Raw genomic sequence first — 16,946 nt, 5'->3', positions numbered from 1 at the left:
GAGCTACCCCCCCCCCCCCCCTCCCCTCCGTTGTTACGCCCCTGACTGGTGGATCAAAACGAAACTCGATGTGACCCAAGCAGCACGGTGGTACTCGACCAGTGCCGTGCCGATAGGGGCCGAAAACCGGATACAATATCGGCCAAGTGTGCGCTTTTGCACCACGTTTCGCCGTTATGACATGCCAAACGTTAGCTTTCTTCGGCGGCCTTAGCCTTCACCCACCAGAGCAGTTATTTTTTTTTTTTTTTGGAGGGGGGGGGGGGGAGACAGATGTTTTAAGTGTTTAGTATTCGATGACAAATTTTAATCGATTAGTAAAGAAACACATTCACCAAAACACCAGTTTTTGTCGATAACCTGTAGGTTAAGTTTCAGCCGAAAGAGCTTATGAGCAACTAATTCAAGAACGCTTCAGATATAAAAGGTGCAGTCAACCCGAGAAACACTGTTCAGAGCTGAGTAGACAGTACCAGTGAATACTAAGTTGGGAGTTACAAACAGACGTAAGGAGAAATCGCGAATATTTTCCGCAATGATTGAAATCACATAGTACTGAATGATCGAAGCATATTACAGCAAGACATTCCAAAATATATATTTACGGTTCCACTTCACATGCGAAGATAAACCGTAAACCGCATCCAGCACTGGTGGCCGCCACTGTACTCTTCTTTGCCGCGCGCCTGAAGTGTTGTTAATCAATAGACTATTTCCAACAGCGGGACGCCACTACTGCTATTCTACACAGCAGGCAAACATGGGGACGTTCACAAATGAGGAAGCTTGTTTGTTATCGTAGAAACATTCCCCCGGTGCCTTTTGTATTCAGACAAATTAATTAACGGAGCTGGTACGTGTTTCAGGCTTACAACAAAACCGGATGGAATGGGGCGATAGCGCGACATAATTACGACCTTGCAGCACCGATACCAGGCTTTTTGTCCTACAGAAGGAGGTCAGGTCTAGTTTCTAATTAAGAAGCCGGAAATGAACGCCGGTCGTTTTGACAACAAAGCATTGTTCTTAAAACCAGCCATATTGTTCAGAAGCACTCCTTGAGGTGCATATTCACCGAAATCCTTGGCAAAATGCTTATTATCATGCCTGGGCAGCGGCGAGTATTCACTTTAGAAGTAAAGATATCATCGTCTGAATTAGCGATTGTTTCAAAGGATCTGGCAAACGACATTGTCCCACTGCGTCTATTCCTTTATTTATAATAGTTTCCGTACATACATGACGTGAGAAGCAGGCGCATTTAAGGAATTAGCCACGACCTGTTCAGTAGCACAAGCAAACTATGGTATGTTAAATGAGTGCGAGAAGCTTAGAGGGGTAAATGTCGTATTATTTTTATTAAGTCATAACTCATAAATTATATAACATGAAAACCTTTGTTTTTATATAATACGGCAGCATTTTCGGTCACTGATGCAAACACTTTGATTTCCGAAAAAGGAATGAACTTGGCTGAACCCGCTCGGACTACGCGAATGAAGAATGTTAAGACCTAGGTCTTAGGACATGAATAGTATTTTGTGTGGTATCAGTGCTGCAAATTCTGCAAAACGCATTGATAGACGGTCGCCTACGGGTGAAAGGCTCATCTCATGCCAGTATCGATGGAGCTTTTTCTTTTCTTTCCATTTTACGTTGAGCAACATGGCGCGGAGAGGCGGCGGTATTCTAATCGGCACTTAAAATTATAAATTAAATGGTGCCTACTTCCACACTTCTGCAAAGTTTTAGACTTGTCAAACATGTTCAGCTCCCTTTCAACGACCAATAATTGTGACTCTTGGGACTTTTTAACAAAAACAATGAGTGTGTCAGTTCTTATGTGTTTTATTCTTTCGTGTTTCAAGGCATTTCTAATATTCTGCATATTCTCGCCCGCGCAGTCACCCAAGTAGTTAGCGTGCCCGTGGCCGAATGGCTATCGTGCTTCGCCACGCAAAGGGCCGAGGTTCGATGTCTGGGAGCGGATGCACATTTTTGCTATTCCGGTAGATGTTGCCTTTTAGCGCTTTCAAGATTTTCTTCCTTATTTGAGGTTCGAATGTTCTACTCGCCGAATCTCCTACGTGGACTGTTCCAGAAGTCTACGCGTGTACATACGGGGCACCGTGTGGCGGTCCGGGCGCAGTCTCGCCCTGCTGCTCGTTCCTGCTGTTACGCCGCCATCGACGCCTGTGACATTAGCTTTCTCTCTAATTTGTTTTGAACACAATGTTGCCCTATTAAACGTGTAGTATTCTTGAGTCATTCGTCGCCTCGGCAATAGTCATTTGTGTCAGTTTATAAAAAATTGTTTTTAGGTTCTAAGAGAGCAGGCCTCACGGGAAAAAAAAAGATTACAATGCCTAACTGCTCATGGGGACAAAATAGTGATCTATATATAATTGAAGTGTTTATTATCCGAACACAGCACTTTTTCCAGCGTGTTTTATACCAACTTACATATCATCGCGAACCATATAGAATGGTTAGCATGGGATGCCTCATTATTATTTTTGATCGTTTACTTCCACTTAAACATCCTTCAATTTCAATCGCCTTTATACTGTAATTATCTTCAAAGTCATTGCTGGTATTATAGTTGAAATTTTAAAAGAAACATTTATTTTAAAATTTCAACTTTCTGTTTGTTTTTATAGCAATATCTTTAAGAAAAAGCTTACTGTCTTCTGTATACATATATCATTGGATTATTTAGACAAAGAAAATTATGAATAAAAACCTAAACAATTGATTGCAAAGAAAAAAGCAAAAATAACAATTAAAACATCGAAAATTAAAAAAGACGAACAAAATGCTGCATTCTAAAAAAGGCCGCACTATCCATTCAGTCTATCTCCGCCGAAAAATATATAAAAACGATTACCAAAAAAATTCCTAAATATTTCTTCTTAAACCGATTTTTTTTTTTCTAGACAACACCGCGAAAATATCAAGGGGATATTTCGCCATCCTGAAAAATTAAACTGCGAATCCGGGGCTCTAAAAAAAAGTTCATTGTCTTCCACTCACTCTGTTGAAGACTAATAAAGTATGAGAGCACATCGCTTAATTCTCAGGCTTACTCATTTGATAAGATCGCCTCGAAGTTTTAATAATCAAAGAAGAGTATATATATATATATGTGTGTGTGTATATATATTTATATATTCCACGGAGAGTTAATTCCCACTCGACGCAAACGCCTATGGTGCGTCACTGCCAAAAGGTTTTCGCTCCCTTGCTCAAGGCAAATAATTTAATTTGAGGGCGGCAAGACACGCATTCTTATAAGAAGTCGAGGGCGTAAAATGAAACCGGATATATTAAAGTACGCTTCAGAGTTTTCCGATATTATAATTACGACGACACTCATCAATTACGAGCATTTGAAAATGCGGGCGCAACAATATTAAAATTCCAGAAATGCACTAATCTTAGAGTATTGCTTTTTTCCATCTCATAATAAAAATTGTTTTTTCTCAAAGATATATATTCTTGCCATGAAAAAAAAAAATGCTGTTAGGATTTTACGATTTGTACAATTTTTTTCCAACGCTTTTCAAATTGTGAAGAATATTTTTTTTGGAGTGGGTTTAATTCGGTCAAAAAGAAATAAGTAAATTTTAATGCGCACGTATAAGAGTAGATGGGATGTAAATTTTGTTTGTCTTTGTGGTGTTCGGGACCAAGGGATGTTGAGCTGTACAGGCTTAATCGTTTACATTACGTGCCACTTGTGTTAGACAGTAAATTAAAAAAAAATGGGAACAAACGCCGCGCCCACTGAACGTCTCGCTAGTAGAAAAAAAAACGCATTGACCTATAGTTACTATTTGCCAATTGCCTAAGAAGCGAACCATGCAAAATGCTTGAACATGTTGTTCACTCTCATCTTAGCAACTTCCTCGACTTAAACGTTTTTTTTTTAATATTGACACAAATGTACTGAACTGCGGACTGAATGTTTCTTGCTTCATCGCTCACAATTCGTAACTGCCAATGACTCTGCTTCCTCTGTCTCCCCCGTTAAGTTCGGTGTTCCACACGGTTTAGTTTTAGGTCCATTGCATATACTTATTTATATTAATGATCTGCCAGCATTCATTTCATCTCATTCCTCTTTATTTCCAAACGACTTCATTGTTTGTCGTGAAACATCGACGAAAACGACATAAACGTGCTGCAGACTCACCTAATTTCAACAACAAAATGGTGCCGTATATGGCTAATATACCTAAATATCACGAACTGCACATCAATGCGTGTGTCTCGTCGTGATGCAAGTTGCCCTGCTTACTACCTGAATAATATTTGCGTGGAGTCCGCGTGTTGCTACAAATATCTTGGTGTTCACATATTATCCAACCTTTTGTGGAGCATTCACATAGAGCACATCATTAACAATGCTAACCGCGTGCTCGGTTTTCTCTGGTGAAATTGTAGTTCTGTGCCCTCGTTCCTCAAACCACTTCGTTAGAAGTCACTGGTTAGATCGAAGCTTGAGAACGCAGTTACTGTCGGGGATCCTGGCATGGGAGTACCTTACATTGTCCTTCGAATCAGGTCAAAACAAATCGGCAGGTTTAATACTTTTTTAGTTACTACCGTATGGATAGAAAAGCATCTATGAAAGTTTCATTAACGTTACCGAATGTTGCCCTGCGTAGACAGTGTTCCCCTTTGTCTCCATTTCACAATATATATCAATATTATTCCCCGAGTCCAACGCTACTAACGTTCCCCTTTTATACTTCCAGTCATTTATATCACCAAAAAAAGGTTGGCGTTCCTCGATGTAATACAACTGCGCGCAGTCATTCTCTTTCACCCCTCGCAGAGCTGTATAATAAAACAACCTTCTCCACCAAATTGCAACCGTACATGACCAAGCTGCTTTCCAAATTGCTCTAACTCTTCGTTTTGTTCTGAACCATGATTTTTTTTTTCTCTTTGTCTTATTGTATTTTGTTCGCTTAGAAATTATGTTTATGTTTCCTTTACCACCCTTTTTTGTAGAAATAACGACCTTGATAGCAAATAAATATATAAAATAGTATTTCATTGTTCAAAGCACCAAAAGAAAGTAGTTTTACCGATAGAAGTAGATATCTTGGTTCGTCTAGTATGTGTCTAGCAGTATTTTCATAATTTATTTTAGGTTCACTTCAGCCTGTTCGTTCTGCTGTAAGAATTGCACTCTGATTAGTATCTTGATGGCAAGGTGTTAACTTCCGGCGATATGAGCAGTTGGCCGGTGTCCATACACCGGTCCGTTCGTATTACATTTCTAGGTAATAGCTTTGAATGCTTATTCGATACGGTGTTTTGTTGTTCAATACATAGCACTTCAACTTTCGGAAGATGTAACGCGCACTGCAGAAGAAAAAAAGAAGCGCTTTACGGCATATAGTTAAAGAGGATCCCACACCGTCGCTCTCGTGCTTCCTCAATTATTGTTTGCAATATACAGGGTAATTCAAGGAGAGGTCAGGCTTTTTAAATCGACCGCAAAATTCGGCTTCTTAACCCATCGCGCCACGACTTTTTGCAGCGTTGCACACAGATGGTGCTTTTTTTTTTTTTTTGTAAAATTTGCAAAGAGCGAACTTACCTGAGAAAAAAAGTAGAGAAAGAGAAAGGCTCAGCTCCTATAGAAAAGCAGCGAAGCCACCGGTCTTCAAAGAACAGGGCGCCGTTTCGCACGGGAGACAAGAGATGGCGCAAGCGGTCGCGACGCCAACTGCCGCCAACGAACGAGCATACGACGCCGAGAGCCGGCGTCTTTAGCAGACAAGCAACTGCAGTTCCTTGTTGTTACCGCGACTGTTTTTGTTTCTGCGACTGTCGCCGCCAGCGGAACGCGCGCCGCTTTTGATTCGAAAAGATCGTCTGCTAAATACGTCGGTTTTACAGCTCAGCACGCCAGATGCACCTCATGTGTCGTTTCACTTATTTCGGCTGGCAAAACACTTGGCTAGCTAGTACTGTCGCAGATGTTGGGTCTTGGTCTTGCCTTGCTTTTATCGAGTTGTCCTCAATGGGCTGTAAAACACCCCAGTGACCAGTGGCCAAGGCCACTGTAGTATTTACCAGTTATGTGGTTACCGGTCAGGTGGCACTCAACATATTTTTATATACAATATTTACGAGAAAACCGAAACAGTAGAAAATATCGTCCGATCTAGCCGCCGGTCCGCTCGGTTGCCGAATCGCAAAGCTCGTGTCTCGTGCTCTCTTCTCGTGCGCCTCGGCTTCTTTTCTTTCGCTCCAGTGGTACTGCTGGCACGGCTGCTACACTCCTTAATCTTCCCTAGCTTTATGTTTTGTTCTTCTTGTTACACGCACTTGATTTTCTTGTCGATCACACACTTTGTGTTTATTTGAATCTTGACAACGCTTAGATTTATATTTTGACGACATTCCGCTGTAGAGCATTTGGAAGCGAAATAAATGAAGCCCATTGTAAGTCGAACCGACCTTCAATATAAAACTCTAGAGGAAATTCCACCTATCATGCGGTAAAGCCAACTTTTTTTGCGCATTTTCCAGTGTGTTGAAATGTTGATACCTCATCAAACCTAAATATATAGTTACCACCGCTCAATTGCTAATATAAAAAATGATGCTTGTATTTTTTTTTAAATATTTTTTCAAGTATGAAAAGTTTTATTAAAAAGAGATAGGTATTGAAAATTTTGGATTCCGATAGCAATCATATAAAATTAGGGGTAATGTCTTCTAAGAAAAATACGTTTCTGTGTGCTCTCTTCGTAACTTTCGAGTGCATTTTTCTTTTTCAGTGTGATTTTCTGATTCACGGTTTTAGTGAAACGTGTAAACATAAGAATACAAAATATGTCAAAATTGATATGGCGTTCAGTATTTTCTGCGAGTCGCGACTGATACATTCCCTTCAGATTTTGTTTCCTGTCTTCGCATAGCTTCAATTAAAGTGAAAGAAAAAAATAAATAATATCAGTTCCACTTGTTAACGCGGTTTCGACTTTTAATTTCTCATACTTCCTTTGTAGAGTCCAGATTCTTCCAAATTACTGTTGAAAGGAAGTATGCTTTTCTGTGCATTCTTTCCTCTCTTTTACCAAATAAAAGTTTCTTCGCAATGCTTTTTTTTGCGAACAGTTTTGAGTGTCATGTTTTCGAAAGAAATATTCAAGAAGAAAACAAGAACGCGTGTCTCGGAAGTTCAGGATAAAGACTTTCCTTGTCGGCGAGAAACTCGCCGGTTTTATAGTAAGCCTTCCGGTTCGTGTCAACTGAAAATTGAATTCTTGAATTTTCCACCATGTCACGACCATTGCTATTTTTACGAGCTTCGTTGAGGCTTGTGCTTGTGAACTTCCATTTTTTCTTATAGATTTTGTGCTGGTTTTCGTTCAGCGGCACGCGCGTAACGCCAACCTCTCTCGCACTACCCTGAGGTCGCTTAGATTGTGATTCTCTCTATCTCCACCTCTGCCGCACCGTTCTTGAACGCAGTTGTCTTGTCCCGTGAACGAGCCATAAGGGCACCGTGTCGTGGCCCCTGTATGCACAACGTGCCTGCACCACAAAAAAAAAATGGCTTAGCAACGTTCTGCTCATCGCGCGCACGTCCTTCGTGCACGCGCTAACTGACCTGACCTCCCTGCACCACGGAAGAAGAGGGTTTTGAAAATTTTCACCCTATCAAAAAAGTGCTGAGATGCTCAATTCACGATGCCTTAAAAGACCGGTGCGCGAAATGGTGAGGCATTTCTTAGAGAATAACGTAGGGACAGCAGCGATTCCGGCACAATTTTTATTACCACAAACGAAGACAATATTCAAGCAGTGAAACCATTCATGAAACATACGACTATAAGGTTGTTCTCTATCAAAATATTAGAAACAAAGAAGAACGTATTAAACCAATGTAATTCTTTAGTCTTCACCGTAGGGCATTATGTCTTTTTCAAAAACGCATCAGTAGCTACATTTTATTTTATTAATACTGCGTCTTTTTCGAACTATGTCTTCATTGATATTTGAATATGAAGGCAAGAAAACTTGTTTGTTAGACACATTTCATTAATCTTCTGGATGGCATTTGATTTTCTTTGTTAGATTTTGCCGCTGTGGTATGCTCACTCCACAGGTTGCAGAAGATATTAACGTAAAATTGACGTAACGCAAGGGGAATAAACAAAGCGCACTTAATGCAGTTCCAAATATCTTCCAAAATAATAAAAAAAGTTTTACTGCAGCCATGACCTTCAGTTCCTGATTGCGCTAAACCACACAAGGCTAACCATGTTTGCTCGCATTTTCCTTGCAGGGGGCACCTGTGACAGCAGCTGTTTGGAGAGTGGCGTCTCCACGGACCCCGAGCCCCGCAGGGGGCGCCTGCATCTTAGGTGCCAGGTGCTTGGTAAGTAGCGTCACCACGGACCCCAGCCACGTGGGCCACCATACCTGTACGCAGGGGGCACCTACTTTATTAGGTGCTTGGTGAGTGGCGTCACTACGAACCCCGAGCCATGTGGGTTCGCCCACCAAAGTCTGGCTGTGCGTGGCGTACCCGTGTCCGGGGAAAAGGGGATCCTTGCGCTTGAGCTGAACCTGGGGTACGTTTGGACCCTTCGGGGCCCCCGCCGGGCGAGGCAATACACCGCTTCGGCCCCTGCTTCTCGTAGACGGGTGTCCTGGCTTGGCCCGACCAGGATGATTTAGTCAGTCGCCTCTTCTACCCTCGTCTTCCTTCTTTCACTTTTCCTTACACCTCTTTCTCTTTTGTTCTACGCTCTCTTCCTTTCTTTTTCACCTTCTTAGGCGACAAGGCCAACCTTGAGTGGAAACAGGTCCTGTCCCTGCAACCACACTAGGGTATAGCGCCCGGGCTGCACTGGTAGAGTAATTTTGTCAGCCAAGCCTTTCTTGTTATGGCACATTACCTACCCCCTTGTTGGGCTCCGTGGTGGGCGGTGCACCCGGGCACAAAATCTCCTCCCATCTCTCATGGGTTCCAAAGTAAATTTCCCCCTGATCGGGCCGTGAAAAGGGTCCGCACCGAAGTCCCTCTGAAATTCATTACCTCATCTCCCCCTACATTCCGCAAATTTTTGTTTATTTCTCTCTGAAGACGATACTCCACTCTCCAAGATGTCCCCCTTTCTTGTTGCGAAAGTGCTAGATGATGCGGTCGTAAAGAACTTCGAAGCCAAAAAGATGCCCTCAGGTGACCTGCTCGTAAAAATTGAATCCAGACAGCAGAGTACTGCACTCCATGCTTTCAATTCTGTGTCTGATCACAAAGTGACTGTTTCACCCCATCGTACACTCAATACTATTCAGGGCGTTATCTCCGAAGATGACCTGATTGAGGCCCCTGACACTGAAATACTTGAAGGGCTCTTTGACCAAGAGGTTGAAGCTGCGAGGCGCATCTCCATGCGTCGGGACGGTCAAGAGCAGAAAACTAAACGCATAGTCTTAACCTTTGACTCTACAACACTTCCCGAGGCTGTTAGGGCTGGCTATCTTCACTGCCAAGTTAGGCCCTATGTGCCTAATCCTCGAAGATGTTTTAAATCCCAGAGGTTTGGCCACGGCTCTCAGAACTGCCGTGGTAAGGTCACTTGTGCCAAGTGTGGGAAAAATGACCATTCTGCGGACTCCTGCTCCAACGAAGCCCATTGTGTCAACTGTAGTGATCCACACCCAGCGTATTCTCGCTCATGCCAGATATTGAAAGAAGAGAAAGAAGTGCTTACCCTTGAAGGTCAAAGAAAACCTCTCTTACCCGAAAGCGCGCCGTCGTTTTGCGTTCTTGCGCAGGGGTGGCTATGCGCAGGTGGTGCAGCGGCGACCTGCAGCACTGAAGGTTGCGGTGGCAACCCAGACGTCCTTTTTAAACTATGGGAAGCCGCGGCAGTCCCCCACGCCCCAGCTGAAGATTCAGCTTCCGGGGCATGCAATCTCGGCTGGGCGGTCTACGGACCTTCCCAGCCAAAGTGTGAACCCTCGCACTCCAACAGGGCAACAGCCTGTACCTTCTGAGGCTGTTTCCCAAACCCAGGATGGGCCGGTGGCTGCCGCAACCGTCCCTCCTCTGCGATCTCCTTCCAAGATAAGGGTCGACACTCTCACCCACACTCCCTGGAAAGAGCATCATCGAGGGAGCGGCATGGCTCTCGTGCCGCACCTGCACCGCCTAAGGGTCAGGAATGGGTAGACTTGTGCGACGCTTCGCCCAGCACCTCCTCTGCCCCTTTGGCTGGGTCTCGTGGCGGGCGAGGCATGGCGCCCCGTTCCCCGAAGCTGAAGAAACCTGCAGGAAAAGCCTCGCCTCAGGAAACTGAGGCCATGGATGAGTGTGAAGTCTCCACTCCTGAGTCTGACCAAGACGACATGGAGTGGCAGACTACTAAGAGTAAGCACAAAAGCAAAAAAACCGGTGATCCCACCAACGCGATGTCCTACATTCTTCATTGTTCTGCGCGGCAGAGTGGACGTTTTTACTTTTACTTGTACCTTACTACTTTTACTGATTTACTAATTTTTAACTTTGTTTTAGAATAATGGCTAAATTTACTCTTATGCAGTGGAATTGCCGCGGCCTTTTACGGAATATTGACGATGTTAACGTTTTTATGAACGACCTCCGTCCTATAGTTCTCTCCTTACAAGAGACGCACCTTATTGATCATAATGTGTCTATTTTATGTCGTCATCAAGTTTTTAGAAAAGATCGTTCCACAACATACTCATCTGGTGGAGTAGCGGTAAAACGTCCAAAGTGGAGTTGCTTGCCCTACTGAAAAAACCTGTACAAATGTATACCGGCCTATACCGATTTACACCGGAGTCCTGTATTCTCATATCGGTAACCGGTAGCTCTGTACCGGAGACCTGTAACCACGTACTGGCGAAGCCGATACGCCGTACCGGCTGCGCATACCATGTACAGGCGGCCGGTAAACACGTACGGGAACAGTCGGTAGGCCACACCGGTAACCGGTAACCACGAACCGGCAAAGCCGATACGCCGTACCGGTTGCCCATATCATGTACAGGCGGCGAGTGAACACGTACAGGCGAAGCCGGTACGCCACACTGGTGGGCCGTAATAACGTACCGGTGGCCAGTAATCGATGCGCGGCTAACAGCAACCACGTATCGGAGCGACCGGTAACGCCTTACCGGCGCCGGCACTTAAACCGACGGTCGGTAACCTTGTACAGGCTCTACCGGTATACACAATAGACCGATCTCACTAAGCGTTGAGCGCATGCGTAAAGCCGCCATAACTTTAGTTCACAAGAGGCAGACGGCCGTGCACGCGAAGGCTCCTGCCTTCTCGTGCTCTGTACGCGACGAGCTCCAGCGAGGTTGTCGCACGTGCCCAAAGACTAAAGTTCCCTCGCTGCATTGCGGCAGCGGTGGCGTAGTCAAACTGGCCGGTGAGATCGGTCTATTTAACGCGACCAGAAATTATCAGACCTCGACGGGAACGCGCTCACCGCGAAACTAAACTGCGATATTTTTTTCAATAAAGAATTTTAATCAGAAAATCACATATTAGGTCATTTCAGTTTAACAGTTTCAGCTATCAAACTCAACCATTTTATGACATCCATGTTTAAAGTCATAAAATGAGAAAACCAAATCCATGGGAAGCGAGGCCGAGATAAACGAGAGTTTGCTTCATAGCTTTGAGCCCTGTACCGCGGTAGTTTCGGTTTCGGTTTATTGACTTCGGATTGGATTGGATTTCGTAGCTGCAAGCCAGAGTGCAGAAAAACAACCAACGACGGACAAACAATGTTTTTCTTAACAATAAATAAACTTAACATGGTAAGTTTCTATGCTTTTAAATGTTATAAAACTATTTTGAGTAATAATACTATTAATATAAACTAAGGCAGATTATTTATTTAATCCAATTCAATCCTTACATACCAGCGCCGCTGGCCAGCCGGCCAGTGCCAGCCAGTGCTGTGAACCAAAGCCGCATTGACGTTAGGGCTATCTCGATGGCATATCGGTGTCGATATGTACTAAGCAGTCTGTGCGTGATTTATATTGATGGCGCGAAGGCAATAGTCAGCGTGGTGAACCGTATCAAGAAGTTCAAACCGGCGAGCGTTGGCGACTTCGACCCCGACGTGCCGAAAAGCGTCTACTGGGAGGCTGTTGGAGCGTGCGCCGGGGAATGGTAAGTTGTCTACGCATCAGGGGCTCGAAGCACAACGTATACTGCAAACCGTTAATAGGGAGTTTTCGTAGATCGTTTTCGCTGTCCCGCAACGCCCTCCGCAACTCGCTATATACCCGGAACTCTACAGTCAAGGCTATCGGCGGGCAGGCGCATCTTCGTTGCGGAGGGGGAAACGCGGTCTCCGAACACTCCCTAATGTTCGCCAGCCCCCGATTTTTTGCAAATTCCACGCGTCCAAAAATTAGCGAAATTTAAGGACACGTGGAAAGCGGAAATTTCGTGCGCCCCGTTCCGGCGTCCCCCGTTCGGGCGTCTAAAATTCGCGAAATGTGGTGGGCACGAATATGTCCTTGCGCCCGATTCGGTCCTGGCGCCCGATTTGCGAAGAACTGGGCGGCAAGAGCAAAGGGTTTTACGTTGTTTAACTACAGGGCGCTCCAGATGGTAGCCACGACACTCAAAATAAATCGCAACAAATCGGCTTTGTAAGCTCGACAAATTTACCACATAAGTTCGACTAGGTGGTGCATTTAATGTGTAAAAATATCGAAAAAAATAATTTTTGAAACAAGGGTTATAGCGCAGGCTAGCTGGTGAACGGTCCTATTTATAAACCCTGATACAAGAAGGGAAAGGGAGACGAACACGACGACTTTGAGATGTAATTCAGTGTGCGTGTTTTGTTTTACAGAGACACGAGCTGAGCAGGTTGCTGCTTTGAAAAAGAAGCACGTGGCCATCCCTGTGGTATTGAACTCAAGGTTCGAAGTTTGTGTGTGCCTTTAAACTGTTTTTCTTACCTCATCTTCGACTCTGTTCAGAAGGAGGGGGTTCGTCTTTTGTTACCCTTTTTCAAATCAGCAGCATACTTCACTTCCGTTACCAGTGGGCAGTAATTGTGGGTAAAATTGAACGGTTAGGCTGAAGAATATCTTGCATTTTGTTCGCTTCATAAGTAATTGTGTCCATTCATTATGGCTGGTCAGGACTATTTGTACAGACACTTTTTAAATTGCTTGCTATTCTGGTACACAGATCCGGTGGGTAGAACGCTCTATGAGAGTGGACCACAAGCCGCACTTAACACACAAAGTGCCGCAGCTTGGCCACTCCTGGTCTCGACTGTGCTGTAGCCGCAGTTGTCCCTCTTCAATTTCAAGAGACACTTTCCTGCTTGTTTCTCGACCGCATTAAATCTGAATTCGACACTCTTCAGTCTTACGAGGTGTGCTCACCTGCTCTAAGTCAAGTCAAAATCTCGCTGTACACGAAGTTACATTTCTTCTCCACTATCGCAAGACGTCCTCATTTGTTTGGCGTCCTGCTTGCGTTGCAGCCGAGTTTCCTCTCTTTAATCTTCTCATCCGCTTCAATGGTCCTCTTGTTGCTACTTGCCTCTCCAGTGTAGCGCAGCGTCACTAGCTGATACCAGATCAGCCTTGTCATCTTCCCCGATTATCATTAACAAGGTCGCCGCCTGGACTTCTTTCGGTTGATGGCTGAGCAGGGTGGCCGTAGAAAACAGTTGAAACTCACACTTCCAAGTTGTCCAGTTCCGCCACAGGTCTCCCGTCGTGTCCAGGGGTTTTGGGGGCTGCAGCAGTGTTGTACAGGGCAGCACGATGGCCTGCTGCGGAGACGCCATCGTCCGGGTGGTGTGGCTGTCGCCTACTTTCCGTCGCTCGCTGGCTGCTTCATTGATCCGCGGCGCTCGGGCGATAAAGCACTTCTGACACCATGTGGCTCGTACGCAAGTAGCGAGTTCAACAACGTTTATTGCACGCACCGTGAGCCCTTATATACAGTATGCCCTAGCGGCGCAGCTGCTGTGCCGATGACAAGGCTGAAGATGACAAGGCTGATCTGGTATCAGCTAGTGACGCTGCGCTACATCCAGCTTTCAACAAACATGTTTTATGTTGTTCCGAAGTACCCTAGGCACTTTGCTTTCACTGTGCCTCAGCACGCTTGCCTAATGTTCCTCTGGTGAGACCTGCTTTCGCATACCGACAACGAAAGATGATGAACTCAAGTCTGGTTTACAGAGCTCTCCTCAGATGTGGCTATGTGCGACTGCGACCAGAGGTGGCACACATTGCTATGGCAACAACGGCGTTGAGTCACTGGCACGTGCATCATCGCAGCTCTTGCCTGCAACCAGTAGCTCTTGTGCAAATGCTTACCCATGTATTCTCGTAGTGAAGCGGATACGATGCCCGGCTTAGACTCTAACAGTTGTGGGTTTGAGGCGCAGTGCCGGCGGCATGTTTTTCTTTTCTGAATTATAATGTGCCGGCACATGCTGTTTTCAAAAGCAGTTACAAATCCTCGGACCAACAGACGCCTAAAGTGCATATGCTTTGCTTATAGATGCTATCGTATTTAAAAGCACTGAAGTGCAAGTACAAAGCAACTGAGAGTTTACGTTCCTCATAGAAAGTACACTGGGTGCAAAGTAGTATAATCATATTTTACTTTCTAACTAACTTAGAAGTACCTTTAACACAATATTTTATCATACTATTTCGTTTACCTACACAGTGTTTTCTGACAACAGGTATCGTCCGTTACACACTAGAGTATGTAAAGGACGACATACCAATTATTTCCTGTACTGACAGTGAATACCGGATATCTTGTCAGGGGCGTCTGGAAGCATTTCTTCAGGGAGGGGGCAATCACAGGTATAGGGCTGAAACCTGCACCCAAAAAATAAAGGGGGGGGGGAGCAATTTAATTTGAACTGTGTGTTTCCCAATTATGTGTTGGAGTTTATATTAAATAAATATTACAACACCTGAACCATTTTCTTTTCCAGATTTTGATGTCGCCATCCCCTGCAGTGAATGGCAAGTACAAGAGAAAAAAAAAAGACAGAGGACAGGACGTCCGCTGTGTCGCTTGGGGAGCATGCCCGACTGGTTGAAAAGCTGAGGTCGGCAAAGCAGAGGGTGCTGAACCTGGAGCAGGAGCCCCAGATAGAGAGGACGCTATCAAGAAGCAGCTGCTGGCACTACTAGGTAAGCGTGGAGGCATTTTCAGTTGCTTACCTCGCACTACACATTATGTGCTCACACATTATCTGAGGGATCAAAAGTAATTTTAATTTTTTTTTGGTCGCAAACAGAAGTAAGCATATACTACAGGGGTGCCTCAATGTATCAATGAGTTTAAGAGGTGTCTATAATTCTCTTTTCTTCTCGTTGGGTGCAAATGGAGCTTTGAGAGTTTGTTTCTTGTTGCTGATGGCGATGAGCCCGTTTTGCTCGGCAGCACTTTTGCTTTGATTGAAGAAATATTTTTCTGCAGTATGTCAAACAATTATGTCATACCAAGACACCATGGTCTGTGCGCATAGATGAGGCTTGAAGTGAAAGTTTGTTGTCAGTCAAACCATTTTAAATATGCACTTTCTGATGAGCCCGGCCAGCACACATCCTTTCGTCATTGGGGAGAAAGGAGTTCTTTTTGTTGAGGAGGAGGGAGTGAGGAATCTGCTCGTAGGCATGACCACAGCACCAACAAGGCTGAACTTTAATCGGGCGGCAGATTGTGCTTAGCGACGCAACTGTGCAACTGGTTAAAAGGTGAGCAGACGATCTGCTACAGCATTGGATTTCGTCAGAAAGATTGAGCTTATATCTCGCAAACCGTTGGAAATGCTTGGCATGAATATTCATTAGCTATTCACCGGTATTTTTTTTGTAAACTAAACAACCTCTCTGCTGCCCACTGCCGGCGAACTTGAGCGAATTTCTTTTCTTCCTCTTTTTCTTCTTTGGTTTTGTTTCTCATCCTTTTGTTTTGTGTCCTGCTCGCGCTACTTTTCCAGTCCCGGCGTGTTACGGAAAAACAAATAAGCACACTGCCGGTAGTCTTCTGTGGCATGAAGTACTATAAAGCCCTCATGCCATCAACGAACCAGGAAAGTGCTGAAGTCCGAATAATCAAGCTTGTCTGAATTTTTGGCGTCCAAAAAATCGGTTGACTTCTGTACTGTGTCTTGTTTCTAAAGAGTGTTTTATTATGTTGCAGTGGACAATGTCCCGTCTGGCGGTGTTGGGTCAGCTCCTCCAGCTTGCCCAGCAGTGGTTCCTGGAGCTGGCGCTCCTGCTTCAGTTCACGTAGTGGAGCTGATGTGGATCACGCTCGACCTGTACCGGCCGCTGATGCTGCTGTTCCAGCAGCAGATCTTGTAGCAGGCCCGCCGGAGGCATTTCCCGAGTGTGTGCCAGTGCTTGCAGAGGTTGATGACGAGGTAAGTTCAGAATTTCATGGAATATTCATTCCAGATATTGGGCAAGTGACAAAATGTTATTGTTTCCACAGCTCCTTGAATGATGTTATTTGTATGCTTCCTTAAATTGAACCATCGGGCTGCTTCGAAATGCTGATGAATGTAAAGAGTAGGGCCGGGCATTGATAAGATATTTCTTCCCAATTAATTGGCACTTTTCTGAAACGTTTTCTATCTAGTGTCTTTGTCTTATTTCGAGCCTTTTCATAAATCATGTACCAAGTAGCCCAATTAAAATTGTGTTTTAATTGGTACCCTTCTTTCGCTTTCTCTCTTTACTCTGAACTCACTTAAACGGACACTTACACCCCCCAATAAAAGTTTTCATTTTTTGCCAGCCGATTTATTATGGTGTCGAAAGACTCCCAAATTAATATTTTGCAACAGTTACATATATTTTTATTAAAGCCAAAAAACGCAACTGCTCAGAACCAAAACTGAAACCCGCGC

The 16,946-nt window shown here is 44.5% G+C and overlaps 1 protein-coding gene across 1 annotated transcript in view; it reads right to left on the bottom strand.

The window, feature by feature from the left end:
* Positions 1 to 13,004, bottom strand: part of LOC115328120 — an 87,772-nt gene extending 74,768 nt beyond the window's left edge. Inside the window, exon 1 of the mRNA XM_042293165.1 lies at positions 13,000 to 13,004. Within this exon, the coding sequence (XP_042149099.1) occupies positions 13,000 to 13,004 (5 nt within the window). The remainder of the gene's footprint in view (positions 1 to 12,999) is intronic.
* Positions 13,005 to 16,946: the final 3,942 nt, after the last annotated feature.

This window comes from Ixodes scapularis, unplaced genomic scaffold (assembly GCF_016920785.2).
Source record: "Ixodes scapularis isolate PalLabHiFi unplaced genomic scaffold, ASM1692078v2 PGA_scaffold0__279_contigs__length_252992795, whole genome shotgun sequence".
Classification (NCBI taxonomy): Eukaryota; Metazoa; Arthropoda; class Arachnida; order Ixodida; family Ixodidae; genus Ixodes; species Ixodes scapularis.
Note: the sequence above shows the minus strand (reverse complement) of the source record. Positions and strands in the feature narration are given on the sequence as shown.